General features: G+C 44.1%; 1 protein-coding gene across 2 annotated transcripts in view; it reads left to right on the top strand.

Moving 5' to 3' along the window:
* st6galnac3 (ST6 (alpha-N-acetyl-neuraminyl-2,3-beta-galactosyl-1,3)-N-acetylgalactosaminide alpha-2,6-sialyltransferase 3) overlaps nucleotides 1-18,769 on the top strand; it is a 292,071-nt gene that overhangs the window by 151,714 nt on the left and 121,588 nt on the right. For both annotated transcript variants that reach the window (XM_060829986.1, XM_060829987.1), the window contains exon 3: nucleotides 14,270-14,679. In XM_060829986.1, coding sequence (XP_060685969.1) covers nucleotides 14,270-14,679 — 410 coding nt within the window. The remainder of the gene's footprint in view (nucleotides 1-14,269; nucleotides 14,680-18,769) is intronic.

An 18,769-nucleotide genomic window follows, 5' to 3' on the forward strand; every position in this document is an offset into this window, starting at 1 on the left:
TTACACCTACAATACATTTTCATAGACAGCGCTATGTAAATATAAGCCCTTCTTTTAATCTTGTACTCACACAGCGCAGAGGGGGGGTGGGGAAGGAGGGTCAGTTAGCTCAATTGGTTGGATAGTCGATTTGCAATACAGAGTACTACGACAGTCGCTTCCTTCCAATGTGAGAGAATCCGCATGGCTCAAGATTGTGGCAACTTTACATTTGCAGGCAGCCCAGGATTGGGGTTCCTGTGGTGTGATGGTCATATCCCTGCCTCTGAGGCTGGAATCCCAGGTTCAAGTCCTGTCTGCTCCAGAACCATTTAATAACATCTCTAAATAGATTGATTAGGAAACTGTCTCGGATCAGAAGCTGAGTACATTGCATCTGTACCCTCTGGAGTTTAGAAGAATGAGAGGCAATCTCATTGAAACACACAGGAGCACAGTCTCAGAAGGAAAGGTTGAACATTAGAATAGAGATCAGGTAAAATTTCTTCACTCCAATGTATGCCAGAGGATTAGTTTCTCCAATAGTCCGTGACCGAGTTAAAAAACAATATATTTAAGGTAGGGATAGACAGGTCTTTGATCTCTCAGGGATTTGAGAGATAAAGTGAATGAAGAAAGTGGAGTTGAAGTAAAAGGTTATCCATGAGCATAACAAATAGTAGAGCACAGTTAATGGGATCTATGGTGTACCTCCATTCATATTTCTTATGGACTGTCTGTATGATTCCAGATAAGACCACTGGATTTACGTTACCAAATGACTGAGGAATAGTAATGCTTTGAAAAGTTGACCAGGTGTGAGATACCAGGTACTTACTAAGACACTAAGAGCTGCAAGCCCTAATAAAGCTTATAATCAAACAGTAAAAAGTGATGACTGCAGATGCTGGAGTATAGAGTCGAAGAGTGTGGCGCTGGAAAAGCACAGCCAGTCAGGCAGCATCCAAGGAGCAGGCATAAGCCCTTCATCAGGAATCCAAGGAGCAGGAAAATTGAAGTTTCAGGCATCAGCCCTTCATCAGGAGGAACAGGAGAATGGACATTTCAGGCATATGCCCTTCATTAAGAGGACCAGGAGAATCAATGTTTCGGGCATAAGCCTTTCATCAAAGAGCTTCCTGATGAACAGCTTATGCTTGAAACATCAACTCTCCTGCTCCTCGGATGCTGCCTGAATGGCTGTATTTTTCCAGTGCCACACTCTCTGACTATATTCAAACATCCAATTAGAACTATCAAGAGGTAAATGCCAATAACAGAAAACTGCGGTTAAACACCCTACAGTGTACATCAAATTGCAAATGTAGTCTAAACACCTCCCACAGAATTCTCAACAATCCCCACTGATGTTTGGTGAGGTTCTTCCATGTCTGTCAGACGCTATCAACACTTGAGTCCAGTTTACTGTCAGTCAAGGCAGGGATATGTGTCTTGGCCCTCTGCACTGGCCACGCTGGTGTTGGACTATTAGGTCATCTGGAGGTCATTGCTTAATCAGGCAAAGCAGCATTGCATGTGAAGGCCTGCAGTTCAGTGTGTTCAGCCCAGTCCCTTACTAATTATCCCCAGAGCTGACTAACAGCCTTTCATCCTATTCTGTGCAGCTTTTGGCTTTGAATCATGAGCTCTGATGCTTTCGATGCAGGGGTTTGACTGTTGTGAAGATGGATGAACACAGAGTTGAAAGGATAGAAATACTGCATCAATCTGCGTTAATGAGATTAATTCAGCTCCCTCCCACGTACTCTGTTCTGTGGTCAAACAATTTCTTTGTTACATCCAAAATAATGAAAAATGGTAGAAGCAAGAATAGCCATCCCGTACTGGAGCCCAGTCAATTCGATTGTGGCTGATCTGTAGCTGAATTCAAATTTGCTCACTTTAGTTCTGTAACCTACGATACCTTCCCCCAACAAAAAGCCATGTATCTTGTTACAACTGAGTTTGAAGAAATGCACTTTCATTCTCAAAACCCAATATTCCAGTCGTCAGAATATATAATATTTCATATTCCACTCGTCACAACATAAGTTTCAACATTTTACTCAGTTACCAATATGGCCAATTATGTATTTTGATCTATATTAGATTTAAATGCATCATCTGATCTTCTTCAATAAACAATAACAGGAAAAAAGGACTTAATTTGCAAAGATGCAAAGTATTTGGAAATATTAAAATATCAACATTGACCTTCCAAAACAACACCCAGATAAGATCATTCCATTTAATCTACCATCTGGCTCAGGACCATTAATGTTTTGAAAAGTTGACCAAGTGTGAGATACCAGGTACTTACTGAAAGACCAAGGGCCTCAAGTGTCCTATACACAGGTCGTACTGCTATAAGGCAGGTTTCGTTAATGCAAATTTACTATAACGCAATTGACAAATTGGAGACACAGTTTCTAAAGTGCGAACTTTTAAAACATATGTTGGTTGTCACACGATTACATCACCAACACTTTAAGGACTGTTTGTAAAGCGCGATTTTTCTATTATACGGGATTGCACAAGAATGCAACCATCACATTATACCTGTACATAAAAATCTAAATTCCAGCATCAAACTAAAAAAAAGATAAATAACAGAAAACCGTGGTGAGACACACCACAGGGCACATCAAATTGCAAATGTAGTCAAAACAGATCCCATGGATTTCTTATCAATCCCCACAGATGTTGACTTGATTTGATTTTATGTATTATTGTCACATGTACCAAGGTACAGTGAAAAGTTATGTTTTGCATCCAGTACAGGCAGTGTATTAGGGTAATAGAACAGAACGAGGAATACAATGTTACAGCTGCAAAGAAGATGCACAGAGAGCAAGACCAACATTAAATTTAAAATTTGAGAGCTCCATTCAGAAATCTAATAACAGAGGGAAAAAAAGTTGCACTCGATTCTATCCGTACACATATACAAACCTTCTGCCCAACTGAAGAGGGTGGGAAAGAGTGTGACCAAGGTGGGAGGGGTCTTTGATTTGTTGGTTGCTTTCCCGAGACAGTGGGAAGTATTGATGGAGTCAATAGATGGAAAGCTGGTTTGTGTTCATAACTCTCTGTAGTTTCTTGCAGTCTTGAGCAGAGCAGTTGTCATATGTGATGCATCCAGATAGGATGCTTTCTATGATGTATTGGTAAGAGTCCTTGTGGATATGCTGAATTTCCTTTGCCTCCTAAGGAAGTAGAGACGAAAATAGAAGCTGCTGGAAAAGCGCTGTGGGTTTGGCCGTGCCTGTGAAGAGAAGTCAGAGTTAATATTTTGGGTCTAGTGACCCTTCCTCAGAACTAAGCAGAGGCATTGTTGGGCTTTCCTGACTATCATGTTGACATGGGTGGACCAGGATAGGTTGTTGGTGACCATCACTCCCTGGAACTTGACACTCTCGACCATCTCCACTGCATCACCAATGATGCGGACAGGGGTGTGCCCTCCACTCCCTTTCCTGAAGCCAATGATCAGCTCCTTCATTGTGCTGACGTTGATGGAGAGATTGTTGTCTGCTCAGCACTCAATCTATTTCCTGTTTTCTGTCTCATCGTTTTTTGAGATCTGCCCTATAATGGTTGTGTCATCAGCAAACTTGTAAATGAAGCTGGGACGGAATTGAGCCACACAATCGTGAGTACAGGGAGTATGGTGGGGGTGGAGTAGGCAGCCTTGCGAGGTACTGGTGTTGAGGGTTATGGTGGAAAAGGTGTTGTTGAGGTTCTTTCATGTTTGTCAGAAGCTATCAACACTCGCTTACCACACTGAATCCAGGTTACTGTGACTCATACAGGGATGTGATCCCCACATCCCTGCCCCCACATACGCACAAGCATTCACACACATGCCAGTAATGAAATAAAAAGTAAAGGTTTTCTGTGTGGAAACAATTACCTCTTTATGCACTGTAGGGATTCTATGAATCTAAGAAGCCATTAACTGAACTGGTTACTTTTAAATACTCACTTAGTACAGGACCTGAATACACTGAGGGGAGAGACATTTGGCAAAACCTTTTGCCTTACATTTATCAGGATGAAGTCAAGAATACCAATTTCAAAGAATCACAACCATTTATCCCACTGAAAGAAAACGTACTTCTTAGTTACTGAGCTGACTCCAACTAGCCAAGCTATTGTTATAGAGAAAGTGGTGGCTTCCTCACATCCGTGTAATCGATAAATGTCCCAAAATTTGAATTTTTTTTCATAGTTAACAGACAAACTTGACTACGTGCATTAGCAACCAATTTAACAAAAAATGTGCTCATATTATGGTCACTCGTCATGTTCTTCAGCTTGGACCTAGATGTTTCTCACGTCTAATGATGCACAAGGTAGGCCAAGGACTGGTCGGGGTGGGGGTGGAGCTGATTACAAGGTGTTGTGGGCTAGATGACTCAGTGACTGGATGGCTGGTGTTGATCAGACTGACTCCAATAACGTAGGGTTCAATATCTCCCATGAGACCATAAGATACAGGAGCAGAATTAGTACATGCAGCCCATTGAATTTGCTTCAATATTCTATCATGGCTGATTTACTTCTCAGCCCCATCTCTACTGTCTTCTTGTATAACTCTTAATTCCTTTACTAATCAAAAACCTATCTTTTTCTTTCTTAAATACGCTCAATGACCTGGCTCTCATGGCTTTCTGTGGCAGCGAGTCCCACAGATTCACCACTCTCTGGCTGAAGAAACTCTTCCTCCTCTCAGTTCTAAAGGGTCATCTCTTCACTCTGAGACTGTGCCCTCAGGTTCTAGTATCTCTTACTAATGGAAACGTCTTTTCCGTGTCCACTCAATCCAGGATACTCAGTTCTCTGCTGAAAATGTGTTGCTGGAAAAGCGCAGCAGGTCAAGCAGCATGCAAGGAGCAGGAGATTCTACGTTTCGGGCATAAGCCTTCTTCAGGAAACTGAAGAAGGGCTTATGCCTGAAAAGTCGAATCTCCTGCTCCTTGGATGCTGCCTGACCTGCTGCGCTTTTCCAGCAACACATTTTCAGCTCTGATCTCCAGCATCTGCAGACCTCACTTTCTCCTACTCAGTTCTCTGGTGCTGTTGGGGTAGAATTGGGAAATAACTCCTTGGCCTACACAAGGTGAAGGACACTATGCACCAGGTCCGAAAACTCAAGAAGAATATAGCATGAGAGGAGAATGCTAGGCCATTAAACCACTCAAGCCTACACAGTCACTCTAGCTCATGGCTAATCATTTACCTCAACACCAAATTCCTGACGCTAACTTCACATCTCAAGAGACCATAGCCATGACACTGCCGTACCTTAATTTAAATACATGGCCGCTGCTCTTCCCCTTTTACTTCCCTCCAGGACCCCAAAGAATCATTCCATTTCTAGCAGAGATTCACCTGCATTTCTTCTAACTTGATTTACTTCATCCGTCGCTCCCAATGTGATCTCCACTATATTGGAGAGACTGAGCGCAAACTTGAGGAACGGTCTAGGGAACATCTATGCTCCGTTCACTCCAAACAGCCCCACCTTCTGGTTGCCAGTCATTTTAACTACCCCTCCCAGCCCCCAACGACATATCCATCCTGGGCCTCCTCCAAAATAATGCCACATGCAAACTGGAGAAAGAACACCTCATCTTCCACCTCGGGAACTTACATCCATATGGCCTTAGCATAGAATTCACCAGTTTCCAAATCCCCAACTCCCCCTTCTCCACCTGGTCCAGCCTTTGCTCTCTGTCCCGCCCCTTGACCTGACCTAACCTGTCCATCTTCCTTCTCATCTAATCGCTCCATCCTTCTGACTGACCAATCACAATCACCACGTCCCTGCATCCACCTATCACCATCCCAACGACCTATCCCTCCAGCCCCACTTCCCACCCTCTATTTAATGCTCAGCCCCCTTCCCCCTCCCCAGTCCCGATGAAGGGTTCTACTTGAAATATTTATTCTCCTGCTCCTCTGATGGTGCTTGACCTGCTGTGCTTTCTCCAGCTCCACATATTACCGACTCTGACTCTACATAGTACCGACTTTGCAGTCCTCACTATTTCCAATGCTAATTTATTTATCTGTCACAAGGCCAGTGCTTATTTCGTTTGTGCTTACATAGTAATTGTTGTAGTTTAACAACAGGCATTTAAAGTTGACACGCCATCGCTCCCTAACAACAGTAATGTTTAAATCCCATAATCAGAAGAAGTAAATTGAAATGGAAAATGTATGTTGTAATTTGCAGCAAGAACTTTTCAGTATTAATCAATGGATAATATTCACAAAGGAAAAATCTCATACATTATCCCAGAGAAAATTCTTTACTTCCATTGAAATTCATCAGGAAAGTCTGGGGAGACCAGCATTATTCTTCATAGAATAGAAAAGGCTAAGGGCAGATTTAATGAGGTGTTCAAAATTATGAGAGTTTTTGATAAATAGGAAGGAACTGTTTCCACTGGTATGGGGGGGGTCAGTTACCAGAGAACACAGATAAGATAATTGGCAAAATAAAAAGCAAAAGACAAAATGTGGTGCTGATCTATCTGAATCAGAGGTAGAGGAGGATTCAATGATAACTTTGAGAAGGGATTTGGATATGTGTGTGATGGGATTTATATATATATTTATATTTGAAAAAAGAAAAATTGCAGATGTCGGAGGAAACACAGTGAAGTGAAACTCATCAAAACTCCTCCTCAAAAAGGAGAGCCAACATAAAGACTCAATTATGAATCTCCCCTTTAAGGCCCCTGAATTAAAGAGGAGAAGCCTAACTGCACAATATAAGAATATAAAGAAGTAGGAGCAGGAGGAGGCCATCTGGTCCCTCGAGCCTGCTCCGCCATTCGGTAAGATCATGGCTGATCTTTTTGCGGACTCAGCTCCACTTACCCGCCCCCTCACCATAACCTTTAATTATTTTACTGTCCAAAAATTTGTCAATCTTTGCCTTAAAAAACATTCAATGAGGAAATCCCAACTGCTTCCCTGGGCTGGGAATTCCACAGATTCATAACTCTTTGGGTGAAGAGGTTCCTCTTTAACTCAGTGCTACATCTGCTCTGCCTTATTTTGAGGTTATACCCCTTAGTTCTACTTTCGTGCCCCAGTGGAAGCAACCTCCCTGCTTCTATCTTATCCATTCCCTTCATAGTTTATATATTTCTACAAGATCCCCTCTTTTTTACTAAATTCCAATGGGTATAGTCCCACTCTAGTCAACTCTGCAATCAACCTAGTGAACCCCCTCTGCACCCCCTCAGTGCCAGTACATCCTTTCTCAAGTAAGGAGACCAAAACTGCACACACTACCCCAGGTGTGGCCTCACCAGCAGCCTATACAGCTGCAACATAATTTCCCTATTTTTAAATTCAATCCCTTTAGCTTGAAGGACAAAATTCCATTTGCCTTCTTAATTACCTGTTGCACCTGCAAACCAACTTTCCATGATTCATGTATAAGGATGCTCAGGTCCCTCTGCATAGCAGTATGCTGCAATTTTCACCATTTAAATAACAGTCCATTTTGCTGCTATTCCAACTAAGATGCATGACCTCGCATTTACCTCACAAGTATCTTCCCGAAACTAACCTTCCTGTGCTGTCTGATTCTCTCACTTTGGGTTATAGGGTCCCCAATGGGGTCATTGATTGACTTATTGTCACGTGTATTGAAGTACAGTGGAAAGCTTTGTTTACAAGCAGTACAGGCAGATCATAGTAAGCAAGGATGTACAGAACAAAAGAGTTATACTGAGGCATACAGGTAACATTGCACAGGGTGAATAAGAGAGATCAACTTTAGCAAGATCATCATTATTTGAGGCTAGAAAGTCCATTCGATATTCTAACAACAACTGAGAAGAAACTGTTCCTGAACCTGCTAGTGCCTGATGGAAGAGGTTGTAGGAGATCATTACCGGGTGCAAAGGGCTTTGATTATGTTGGCAGCTTTTCCGTGGCAGCGAGTTGCGTAAATGGAGTCCATGGAAGGTTGGCTCCCGTGATGACCTGGGCTGTGTACTCCACTCTCTGTAGTTTCCTACAATCCTGGGCAGAGAGAGGGAGGTGGACTGGAAGTGAGTGATCATCTGGCATTCCCACACCCTCCCCAAGATGGCAAATCAAATGTCAGATGACCAATCAGCAGCTGCCTGTTGGGAGAGGTGGCTAATTACCATTTGTCTCGGCAGAGAGGACTCAGCAGCCAATCCAAATGGGGGAGCATCATGGTAATTCCAGAAGACTATTACTCCATAAGCACAGGCCATCATTCTGGGCAGATAGATTCGAGTCTCATCATGACACACGGTGAAATTTGAATTCAAGAGAGAAAAAAGTCTGGAGTGTAAAGAAACTAGTTTATTGGCAGTTGTGATACCATTGGAACTTGTTTTGGAAATCTGATACACTAATGTCCTTTAAGAAAGGTCATCTGTTGTCCTTATCTAGACTGGCCTACATGTAATTTCAGACCCACAGCAGTGTAGCTGACAGTAAACTGCACTCTGGGCAATTAGGGATGTGGAATCAATAGCCAACGATGATTACATTCCATGAACAAATGAAGAGAAAGTCATGTGTCAAGGACAGAATGAGGGATCAGGCTACTAACCTGAGTTCTGTTGTACCTGCCTATTTTAACACAGGACATAGAAGTTAGAAAGATACAGCACAGAACAGGCCCTTTGGCCCACAACGTTGTGCCGAGGATTAATCCTAATGTAAAATAAAATAACTGAACCTACACACCCCTCAACTCACTGCTATCCATGTGCATGTCCAGCAGTCGCTTAAATGTTCTTAATGACTCTGCTTCCGCCACCACAGCCGGCATCAAATTCCATGCATTCACAACTCTCTGTATAAAGAAGCTACCTCTGACGTTTCCTCTATACCTTTCTCCTAATATCTTCAAACTATGACCCCTCGTGCCAGTCAGTCCTGCCCTGGAAAAACACCTCAGCTTCCTCACTCCGTCTATACCTGTTCTCCCATCCTGTAAAATACTGTAAGAAATCTACAACTAACAAGGGCTATCACTTTTAGCGGCAGCCTCCACAGTACCACACACAGTCATGGTCTTATTAACAATCCTTTCAACATGCCCTTGTGGTGAATTCACTTAGCTGGCAGGAAACACTTCAAATTATTTTCCTGAGTGACTGAAGGGTCGCCCATTTACAACCAAGGTGGAGAGGAATCTATTCTCCCAGAGCGTAGCGAATCTGTGAAATTCGTTACTGCAGAGTTTGGGTCATTCAGTATCTTCAAAGCTGAGTTAGGTTTTTAATAAGTCAGGGAATCGAGGATTTTAGGGAAAAGGCAGGAAAGTCAAGATGAGGATGGTCAGATCAGCAATGATCTCATTGAATAGCACAGCAGACTCAGTGGGCTGATTGGCTTCTACTCCAGTGTCTTATGGACAACAGATGAATCAATTAGGACAAAGAAGAAGAACAAAGAACAACAAAGCGCAGGAACAGGCCCCTATTCCCTCCAAGCCTGACATATTGTGCCATGTTACTTTGAAGACAATTGTGCTTACGACAAGATCACCAGTTACTTCATTGCTCTTTTCCCAAATGGGGTGTGGGCTTCTGATTTTAGATCCCCCTTGTCAAAGACAGTCACAATGACTTGGGATTGCTGGTCCAACATCATCACGCCCATAATTCACATTTAGGAACACAAGTGAAGAGCAGGTATCATCACACCTAAGGTATTCAGCTGCAAGATCCAGTCCATTGTGTTTTAGACCAGACTAAATGCTCTCAAATATATTAGAAAACTAGTCTGGACCCTCATTCTTTCTTATTTTAAAGGCAAGTGCAAGGCATTGCATTCCAGAAGCAATTCGATTTGTTAGACTAGCAATCTTGAAGGAAACTACACTTTATTCACATTCTATAGTTAAAATACAGCAAAAGAAATAAATAGAGTAACTTAAAGTATATTGGAAAACTTAACAGAATGATAGATTATTTAATGACTAAACAGTGACTATGCCAATACAGTAACATCCTATAAGTACAACCTTGGTGAAGGCAAATTCAGTAAAACAGATTGTCTCTCAGGCAATTCTTTAGTTCAGGAGGAAAAAAGCATTAAGAGAAAACTTGGAGACAGACTAGCAGAGATAGATGTTCTGCAGCTTCCAAGCCAAACTTTAAGATCCCAGCAATATCTGCTCCTGGAAAACTAAAACTAAAAATCCTGATTCTGTGGGAGCTTGACCCCACCCATTCAGGCTGCTTCTATAGTTCTGAAATTTTTAAAACACCCCAAGGCCTCATAAGCTGTTTATTTTATTGGATTCAAATAGACAGCTCAGTACCTCCCTCTTAAAACCTCTCTTCAAAAATATCCAGGTCAAAAATGCACTCTTCAAGCCATGGTAATCTTACTAAGTGCTCTGTGTGTCGGTGTTGAACGGATCAGTACGGAGCTTCCAACAGTTGGAGGTTAATGTCCAGGACCTGGCTCCAAATGACCTGGGGAGAGAGAAAAAGGATGTGCGATGAATCAGCAAAGCTTTCAATAATCAGTTTTATTGGAGATGAAGAAACCTCAGGCTGTCTGACCGACGATCAGATGTCAGCCTCTTCAGAACAGAGAGCTAGCTTACCTTTCTGTGAAAAGGCAGTACATTGTAAAGATGGATGGTGGGAGTATGAGAAACATAGAAACCAGAACATAGAACATAGAGTATTACAATGCAGTACAGACCCTTCGGCCCTCGATGTTACGCCGACCTGTGGAAGCCTATCCTACACTATTCCCTTTTCATCCATATGTTTATCCAATGACTGTTTAAATGCCCTTAAAGTTGGTAAGACTACAACTGTTTCAGGCAGGACATTTCATGTCCCTAATATTCTCTGAGTAAAGAAACTACCTCTGACATCTGTCCCATATCTATCACCCCTCAATTTAAAGCTATGTCCCCTCATGCTAGTCATCACCATCTGAGGGAAACGGCTCTCACTGTCCACCCTATCTAACCCTCTGATTAGCTTATATGTCTCAATTAAATCTTCTCTCTAATGAAAACAGCCTCAAGTCCCTCAGCCTTTCCTCATAAGACCTTCCTTCCATATCAGGCAACATCCTAGTAAGTCATCTCTGAACCCTTTTGAAAGCTTCCACATCCTTCCTATAATGCAGTGACCAGAATTGCACACAATACTCCAAGCGTGGCCGCACCAGAGTTTTGTACAGCTGCAACTTGATCTCATGGCTCCAAAACTCAATCTCTCTACCAATAAGGGCAAACACACCGTATGCCTTCTTAACAACCCTATCAACCTGGGTGACAACTTTCAGGGATCTATGTACCTGGACACCGAGATCTCTGTGCTCATCTATACTACCAGGAATCTTACTTTTAGCCCAGTACTCTTTATTCCTGTTGCTCCTTCCAAAGTGAATCAGCTCCCATTTTTCCACATTAAACTCCATTTGCCACCTCTCAGCCCAGCTCTGCAGCTTAACCATCTCCTTCTGTAACCTGCAACATCCTTCAACACTATCCAGAACTCCACCAACCTTCGTGTCATCTGCAAATTAACTAACCCATCATTCTACACCCTCATCCAGGTCATTTATAAAAATGACAAACAGCTGTGGACCTAAAACAGATCCTTGCGGTACACCACTAGTAACTGATCTCCAGAATGAACATTTCCCATCAACCACCACCCTCTGCCTTCCTTTAGCTAGCCAATTTCTGATCCAAACCGCTAAATCACTCTCAATCCCATGCCTCAGTATTTTGTGCAATAGCCTATCATGGGGAACCTTATCAAGACGCCTCACTGAAATCCAACCTTCACATAAACCAAATCATCCGCCAACATTTTTGCCACCTCCAAAAAGGCCCCACCACCAGGGATATATTTCCGTCCCCACCCCTTTCCGCCTTCGGCAAAGACCGTTCCCTCCGTGACTACCTGGTCAGGTCCACGCCCACCTCCCCCCCCCCACCCCCCTACAACCTACCCTCCCATCCTGGCACCTTCCCCTGCCACCGCAGGAATTGTAAAACCTGCGCCCACACCTCCTCTCTCACCTCCATCCAAGGCCCTAAAGGAGCCTTCCACATCCATCAAAGTTTTACCTGCACAACCACTAATATCATTTATTGTATCCGTTGCTCTCGATGCGGTCTCCTCTACATTGGGGAGACTGGGCGCCTCCTAGCAGAGTGCTTTAGGGAACATCTCCAGGACACCCGCACCAATCAACCACACCGCCCTGTGGCCCAACATTTCAACTCCCCCTCCCACTCTGCCGAAGACATGGAGGCCCTGGGCCTCCTTCACCACCGCTCCCTCACCACCAGATGCCTGGAAGAAGAACGCCTCATCTTCCGCCTCGGAACACTTCAACCCCAGGGCATCAATGTGGACTTCAACAGTTTCTTCATTTCCCCTTCCGCCACCTCACCCCAGTCCCAAACTTCTAGCTCAACACTGTCCCCATGACTTTTCCTACCTGCCTATCTTCTTTTTTAGCTATCCACTCCACCCTCCCCCTACCCCTGACCATCACATTCATCCCCTCCCCCACTCACCCATTGTACTCTATGCTACTTTCTCCCCACCCCCACCCTCCTCTAGCTTATGTCTCCACACTTCGGGCTCTCTGCCTTTATTCCTGATGAAGGGCCTTTGCCCAAAACATCAATTTTACTGCTCCTCGGATGCTGCCTGAACTGCTGTGCTCTTCCAGCACCACTAATCCAGAATCTGAAATCCATATACACCATATCAACCACTTTACCTCATCCACCTGTTTGGTCACCATCTCAAAGAACTCAACAAGGTTTGTGAGGAACAACCTACCCTCACAAAATTGCATTAACTCTTCCTAATCAACTTATTCCTCTTTAGATGATGATAAATCCTATCTCTTATAACCTTTTCCAACACTTTACCCAAGGCTCACTGGTCAATAATTACCAGGGTTGTTGCTCCTACCCTTCTTCAGCCAGGGAACAACATTTGTTATCCTCCAGTCTTCTGGCACTATTCTTGTAGACAGTGACAACATAAAGATCAAAGCCAAAAGCTCAGCAATCTCCTCCCTGGCTTCCCAGAGAATCCTAGGATAAATCCCATCTGGCCCAGGGGTCTTATCTATTTTCACACTTGCCAGAATTGCTAACACCTCCTCCTTGTGAACCTCTATCCCATCTAGTCTAGTAGCCTGTATCTCAGTATTCTCCTTGACAGCACTGTTTTTTTCAGTGTGGATACCGACAAAAAATATTTATTTAGCGCTTCTCCTATCTCCTTGGACTCCAACCAGGAGCAGGATCAGGCCATGTGGTCCTTCAAGCCTGTTCCATCATTAGTATGATCATGACTGATCATCAAACTTAGGGCCCTGTTGCCAGTTGCTCCCATTGCCTTCGATCTCTTTAGCCCAAAGTGCTATATCTAACTCCTTCTTGGAAACCTTCAATGCCGGGGTTTCAAACATGTTGTGCGCCAGAGAATTCCACATGTTCGCCACTCTCTGGGTGAAGAAATCTCTCCTCAGGTTTGGAAGCAAGAGGCTACGTTATTTTATTATTTATTTACAGCATAGTCAGCATCCCTGGTCAGGCCAGCAGTTATTACTCACCTTTAACCTTGAATCAATCGTATTGCTGTGGCTCTGGCGTAACATGTAGGCCAGATCAGGTAAAGACAGCAGATTTCCTTCCCTGAAGTGCATGAAGAACGAGGTGGGTTTTCTGACAATAGTTTCATGGTTATCATCATTTAATTGCTGAGTTCACATCTGCCATTGTGAAATTTGAATAAGGTCCTCAGGACATAGCCTGAGCTTTATGAAATAATAATCTGGCAATAACACCATTCTCCCTTTGTTAACTTTGTTTAAATTAATTCACAGGATATGGGAAAGGGTGGCTAGAGCAGCATTTATTGCCCGTCCCTAATGGCCCAGAGGAAAGTTAAAAGTCAACCACATTCATGATTCCAGTTTTGCTTTTGATTCTGCAATTTAAGTTACTGTGATGGGTTTCGAACCTGGGTCCCTAGATTAGCAGGTGAGTGGTTTATCATTAGGCCATTGCCTCCAACTGGTTTCTTTGTGCCCTCCAGGAAAGGGGACATACTTTCCCTGGCCACCATGTGATAATACCATTATGCTATCACCTCTCCTTGAGGGATATGTCCCACATGGAGTCAGGCAACACGTGTGGTTTGTTTTTTGGAGTTTTTATTTGTGAGCCATGAATGGGAATCTCTGACCTGTTGGCAATCTCCATGTCCCGCAGCCTCTCCGCCTGCACTGCGACCTGTGCAGCATCGTATCGAGCTCCGGTCAGATGCTGGGCCAGCGAGCGGGGTCGCTGATCGACCGGTCAGCCTGCGTTTGGCGCATGAACAACGCACCCACGGCCGGATTCGAGACGGATGTAGGGACCCGGACCACCATCAGGGTGGTGTCTCACACCAGTGTGCCCCTCCTCACCCAGAGGAAGCAGCACTACTTTGGAGAGGCCAACGGGACCATCTACGTGATCTGGGGGCCCTATCGGAACATGCGACAGGATGGGAAGGGGGGCACCTACAACGCGCTGCGGCAGATAGCAAGGAGCTACCCCCATGCCAAGATCTACCTGACCACTGAGGAGCGGATGAACTACTGTGACAAGGTCTTCCAGCAGGAAACAGGAAAGGACAGGTTGGTTTCTCTTCTTCTGCTTTTCTCTGTGTGCCAGGTAGCCATAAAACACTCAGCGCAGTTGATACATTCCCAGCAGAGAAACAGACTCAGCAGCTTCAGCCCAACATGAGCAATGGGAAGGAAGATCTCCATTCTCAACATAAGCATCCAGGGAGAGGTGCTAGGCTGTAAACCACACATTGGGTACAGCCTCCTGTTGAAAGGCTGCTTTCCCCACAGTTGGTATTTAAAGGGAATTTGAAGTCTTAGCGAGGGATATTTACAGGGATCATGTCCTTCAGTTTTTGTGAAGGAACAGGGTTTATCCTCCTTACAGAAACCTGGAGGATACATGTGCCTCATAATGAAAGCAGGGTTTGCTTAATCCCAGACTTCCCTGCCAAGTTCCAGCAGTGAGAGATTCATCTCCAAGGTATGGTTGCGAGATGGTCAGGGGGGATTACAATCTGACTTTCTTCATATCCTTTGAACACTTCTTTAAAAAAAACAGAATTAGGAAATCTTGCAGCCAATGGTCAAGGGTGTTCTCATGAGGTCATGACGACACTGTTTACCCTGCAATAGGGGCAAATCGCCAAGTTGCATGTGTCAGGTGACCAATCACAGACATGTGTGGGTGGGCAGTCAGGGGTGATCACATGACCAGAAAGCTATCCAACCAGTGTTGGCAAACAGCAACATATCGGTAACGTCAATGGGCTAGGATTCTCAAACCCCATGTTAATGCTGTGGGACAAAAACAGATGTTTCTGGAAAAGCTCAGCAGGTCTGGCAGCATCTGTGGAGAGAATCAGAGTTAATGTTTCGGGTCGAGTGACCTTTCCTCAGAATTGATGCTGTGAGGGTTTGGGGTCAAGTACGTCCCTGACAGCTGACAACCTGAAATCAAATTCAGTTAAAGGCTAGTCAAATGCTGGCCATTGTTTGAAAACCCATTTGATTTACTAAATCCCTTCAGGAAGGAAATCTGCCATCCTCACTTGATCTGGCCTACATATCGCTCCAGACACACAACGATGTGGTTGATTCTTAACTGTACTGTGAAATGGCAAACCACTGTAACCAGGGGGCAGTTGGAAATGGAAAATAAATGCTGGCCCCACCCATGAGTAAATAAAAAGCTAAATTCACACCATCAGAGACTTATGGTGTTGGTGCCACTTTGACTTCCATTTATTCTTATTCACTCGAGGAGTTTCTATATTCCTTCATGTCATACAGATACCACCGGCAAGGCCATCTCAGACTGCCATTGAACAGAGTGGCTTCTCTTTCATAGAGTCATAGAGATGTACAGCATGGACACAGACCCTTTGGTCCCACTTGTCCATGCCGACAAGGTATCCCAATCTAGTCCCACCTGCCAGCACCCGTCCGATATCCCTCCAAACCCTTCCTATTCATATACCCATCCACATGCCTTTTAAATGTTGTAATTGTGCTAGCCTCAACCACTTCCCCTGGCAGGCCATTCCACACATGCATCACCCTCTGCGTAAAAAGGTCATCCCTTATGTCCCTTTTTATATCTTTCCCCTCTCACTCTAAACCTATGCCCTCTAGTTCTGGACTTTCCCACCCCGGGGAAAATACCTTGTCGATTTGCCCTACCCATGGCCCTCATGACTTTATAAACCTCGATAAGGTCACGCCTCAGCCTCCGACACTCCAGCCCCAACCTATTCAACCTCTCCCTAAAGCTCAAATCCTCCAACACTGAAACCACTTTGCTGTCGGCCTGAAGTCACATGTAAGCCAGAACAGGCGAGGGTAGCAGATATCTTCCCCTAAAAGGCATTCATAAACCAGAGAGCTTTCCACAGCAATGTTTGATAATTTCATGGATGCCAATAACAAGATTAACTTTTAATTCTAGACTCTATTAATTGAATTTTTAAATTCCACCATTTGGGATTTGAATTGGTGTTTGCTGATCAGGGAACTGAACTTTCTAAACAACAACCTGCTGGCAGTGACATAATGGTATTATGACTGGGCATAGAGTCATAGGGATGGACAGCATGGAAACAGACCCTTCGGTCCAACCTGTCCATGCCAACCAGATACCCCAACCCAATCTAGTCCCACCTACCAGCACCTGGCCCATATCCCTTTAAACCATTCTTATTCATATACCCATCCAAATGTTGCAATTGTACCAGCCTCCACCACTTCCTCTGGCAGCTCATTCCATACATGTACCACCCTCTGCATGAAAAAGTTACCCCTTAGGTCTCTTTTATATCTTTCCCCTCTCACCCTAAACCTATGCCCTCTAGTTCTGGACTCCCTGACCCCAGGGAAAAGACTTTGTCTATTTATCCTATCCATTGTCCCCTCATAATTTTGTAAACCTCTATAAAGTCACCCCTCAGCCTCCGATGCTCCAGGGAAAACAGCCCCAGCCTGTTCAGCCTCTCCCTATAGCTCAAATCCTCCAACCCTGGCAACATCCTTGTAAATCTTTTCTAAACCCTTTCAAGTTTCACAACATCTTTCCGATAGGAAGGAGACCAGAATTGCATGCAATATTCCAACAGCGGCCTAACCAATGTCCTGTACAGCTGCAACATGACCTCCCAACTCTTGTACTCAATACTCTGACCAATAAAGGAAAGCATTCCAAGCTCCTTCTTCACTATCCTACCTACCTGTGACTCCACTTTCAAGGAACCATGAACCTGCACTCCAAGGTCTCTTTGTTCAGCAACACTCCCTAGGACCTTATAAGTGTATAACGTCCTGCTAAGATTTGCTTTCCCAAAATTCAGCACCTCGCATTTATCTGAATTAAACTCCATCTACCACTTCTCAGCCCATTGGCCCATCTGGTCCAGATCCTTTTGTAATCTGAGGTAACCCTCTTCGCTGTCCACTACACCTCCAATTTTGGTGTCATCTGCAAACTTTCTAACTGCACCTCTTATGCTCGCACTCAAATCATTTATGTAAATGACAAAAAGTAAAGGACCCAGCACCGATCCTTGTGGCATTCCACTTCTTCAAAAACTGAATCAAGTTTGTGAGACATGATTTCCCACCCACAAAGCCATGTTGACTATCCCTAATCAGTCCTTGCCTTTCCAAATACATGTACATCCTGTCTCTCAGGATTCCCTCCAACAACTTGCCCACCACTGAGGTCAGGCTCACCGGTCTATACTTCCCTGGCTTGTCTTTACCGCCCTTCTTAAACAGTGGCACCACGTTTGCCAACCTCCAATCTTCCAACACCTCACCTGTGACTATCGATCATACAAATATCTCAGCAAGAGGCCCAGCAATCACTTCTCTAGCTTCCCACAGAGTTCTCGGGTACATCTGATTAGGTCCTGGGGATTTATCCACCTTTAACCGTTTCAAGACATCCAGCACTTCCTCCTCTGTAAAATGGACATTTTGCAAGATGTCACCATGTATTTCCCTACAGTTGATATCTTCCATATCCTTTTCCACAGTAAATACTGATGCAAAATATTCATTTAGTGTCTCCCCCATTTTCTGTGGTTCCACACAAAGGCTGCTTTGCTGATCTTTGAGGTGCCCTATTCTCTTCCCTAGTTACCCTTTTGTCCTTAATATATTTGTAAAAACCCTTTGGATTCTCCCTAATTCTATTTGCCAATGCTACCTCAGCTCGCCTTTTTGCCCTCCTGATTTCCCTCTTAAATATACTCCTACTTCCTTTATACTCTTCTAAGGATTCACTCGATCTATCCTGTCCATACCTGGCATATGCTTCCTTCTTTTTCTTAACCAAACCCTCAATTTCTTAATTATCCTGCATTCCCTTTACCTACCAGCCTTCCCTTTCACCCTGACAGGAATATACTTTCTCTGGATTCTTGTCATCTCATTTCTGAAGGCTTCCCTTTTTCCAGCCGTCCCTTTACTTGCGAACATCTGCCTCCAATCAGCTTTCGAAAGTTCTTGCCTAATATCATCAAAATTGGCCTTTCTCCCATTTAAAACTTCAACTTTTAGATCTGGTCTATCCATTTCCATCACTATTTTAAAACTAATAGAATTATGGTCGCTGGCCCCAAAGTGCTCCCCCACTGACACCTCAGTCACCTGCCCTGCCTAA

This window comes from Hemiscyllium ocellatum, chromosome 9 (genome assembly GCF_020745735.1).
Source record: "Hemiscyllium ocellatum isolate sHemOce1 chromosome 9, sHemOce1.pat.X.cur, whole genome shotgun sequence".
Taxonomy (NCBI): domain Eukaryota; kingdom Metazoa; phylum Chordata; class Chondrichthyes; order Orectolobiformes; family Hemiscylliidae; genus Hemiscyllium; species Hemiscyllium ocellatum.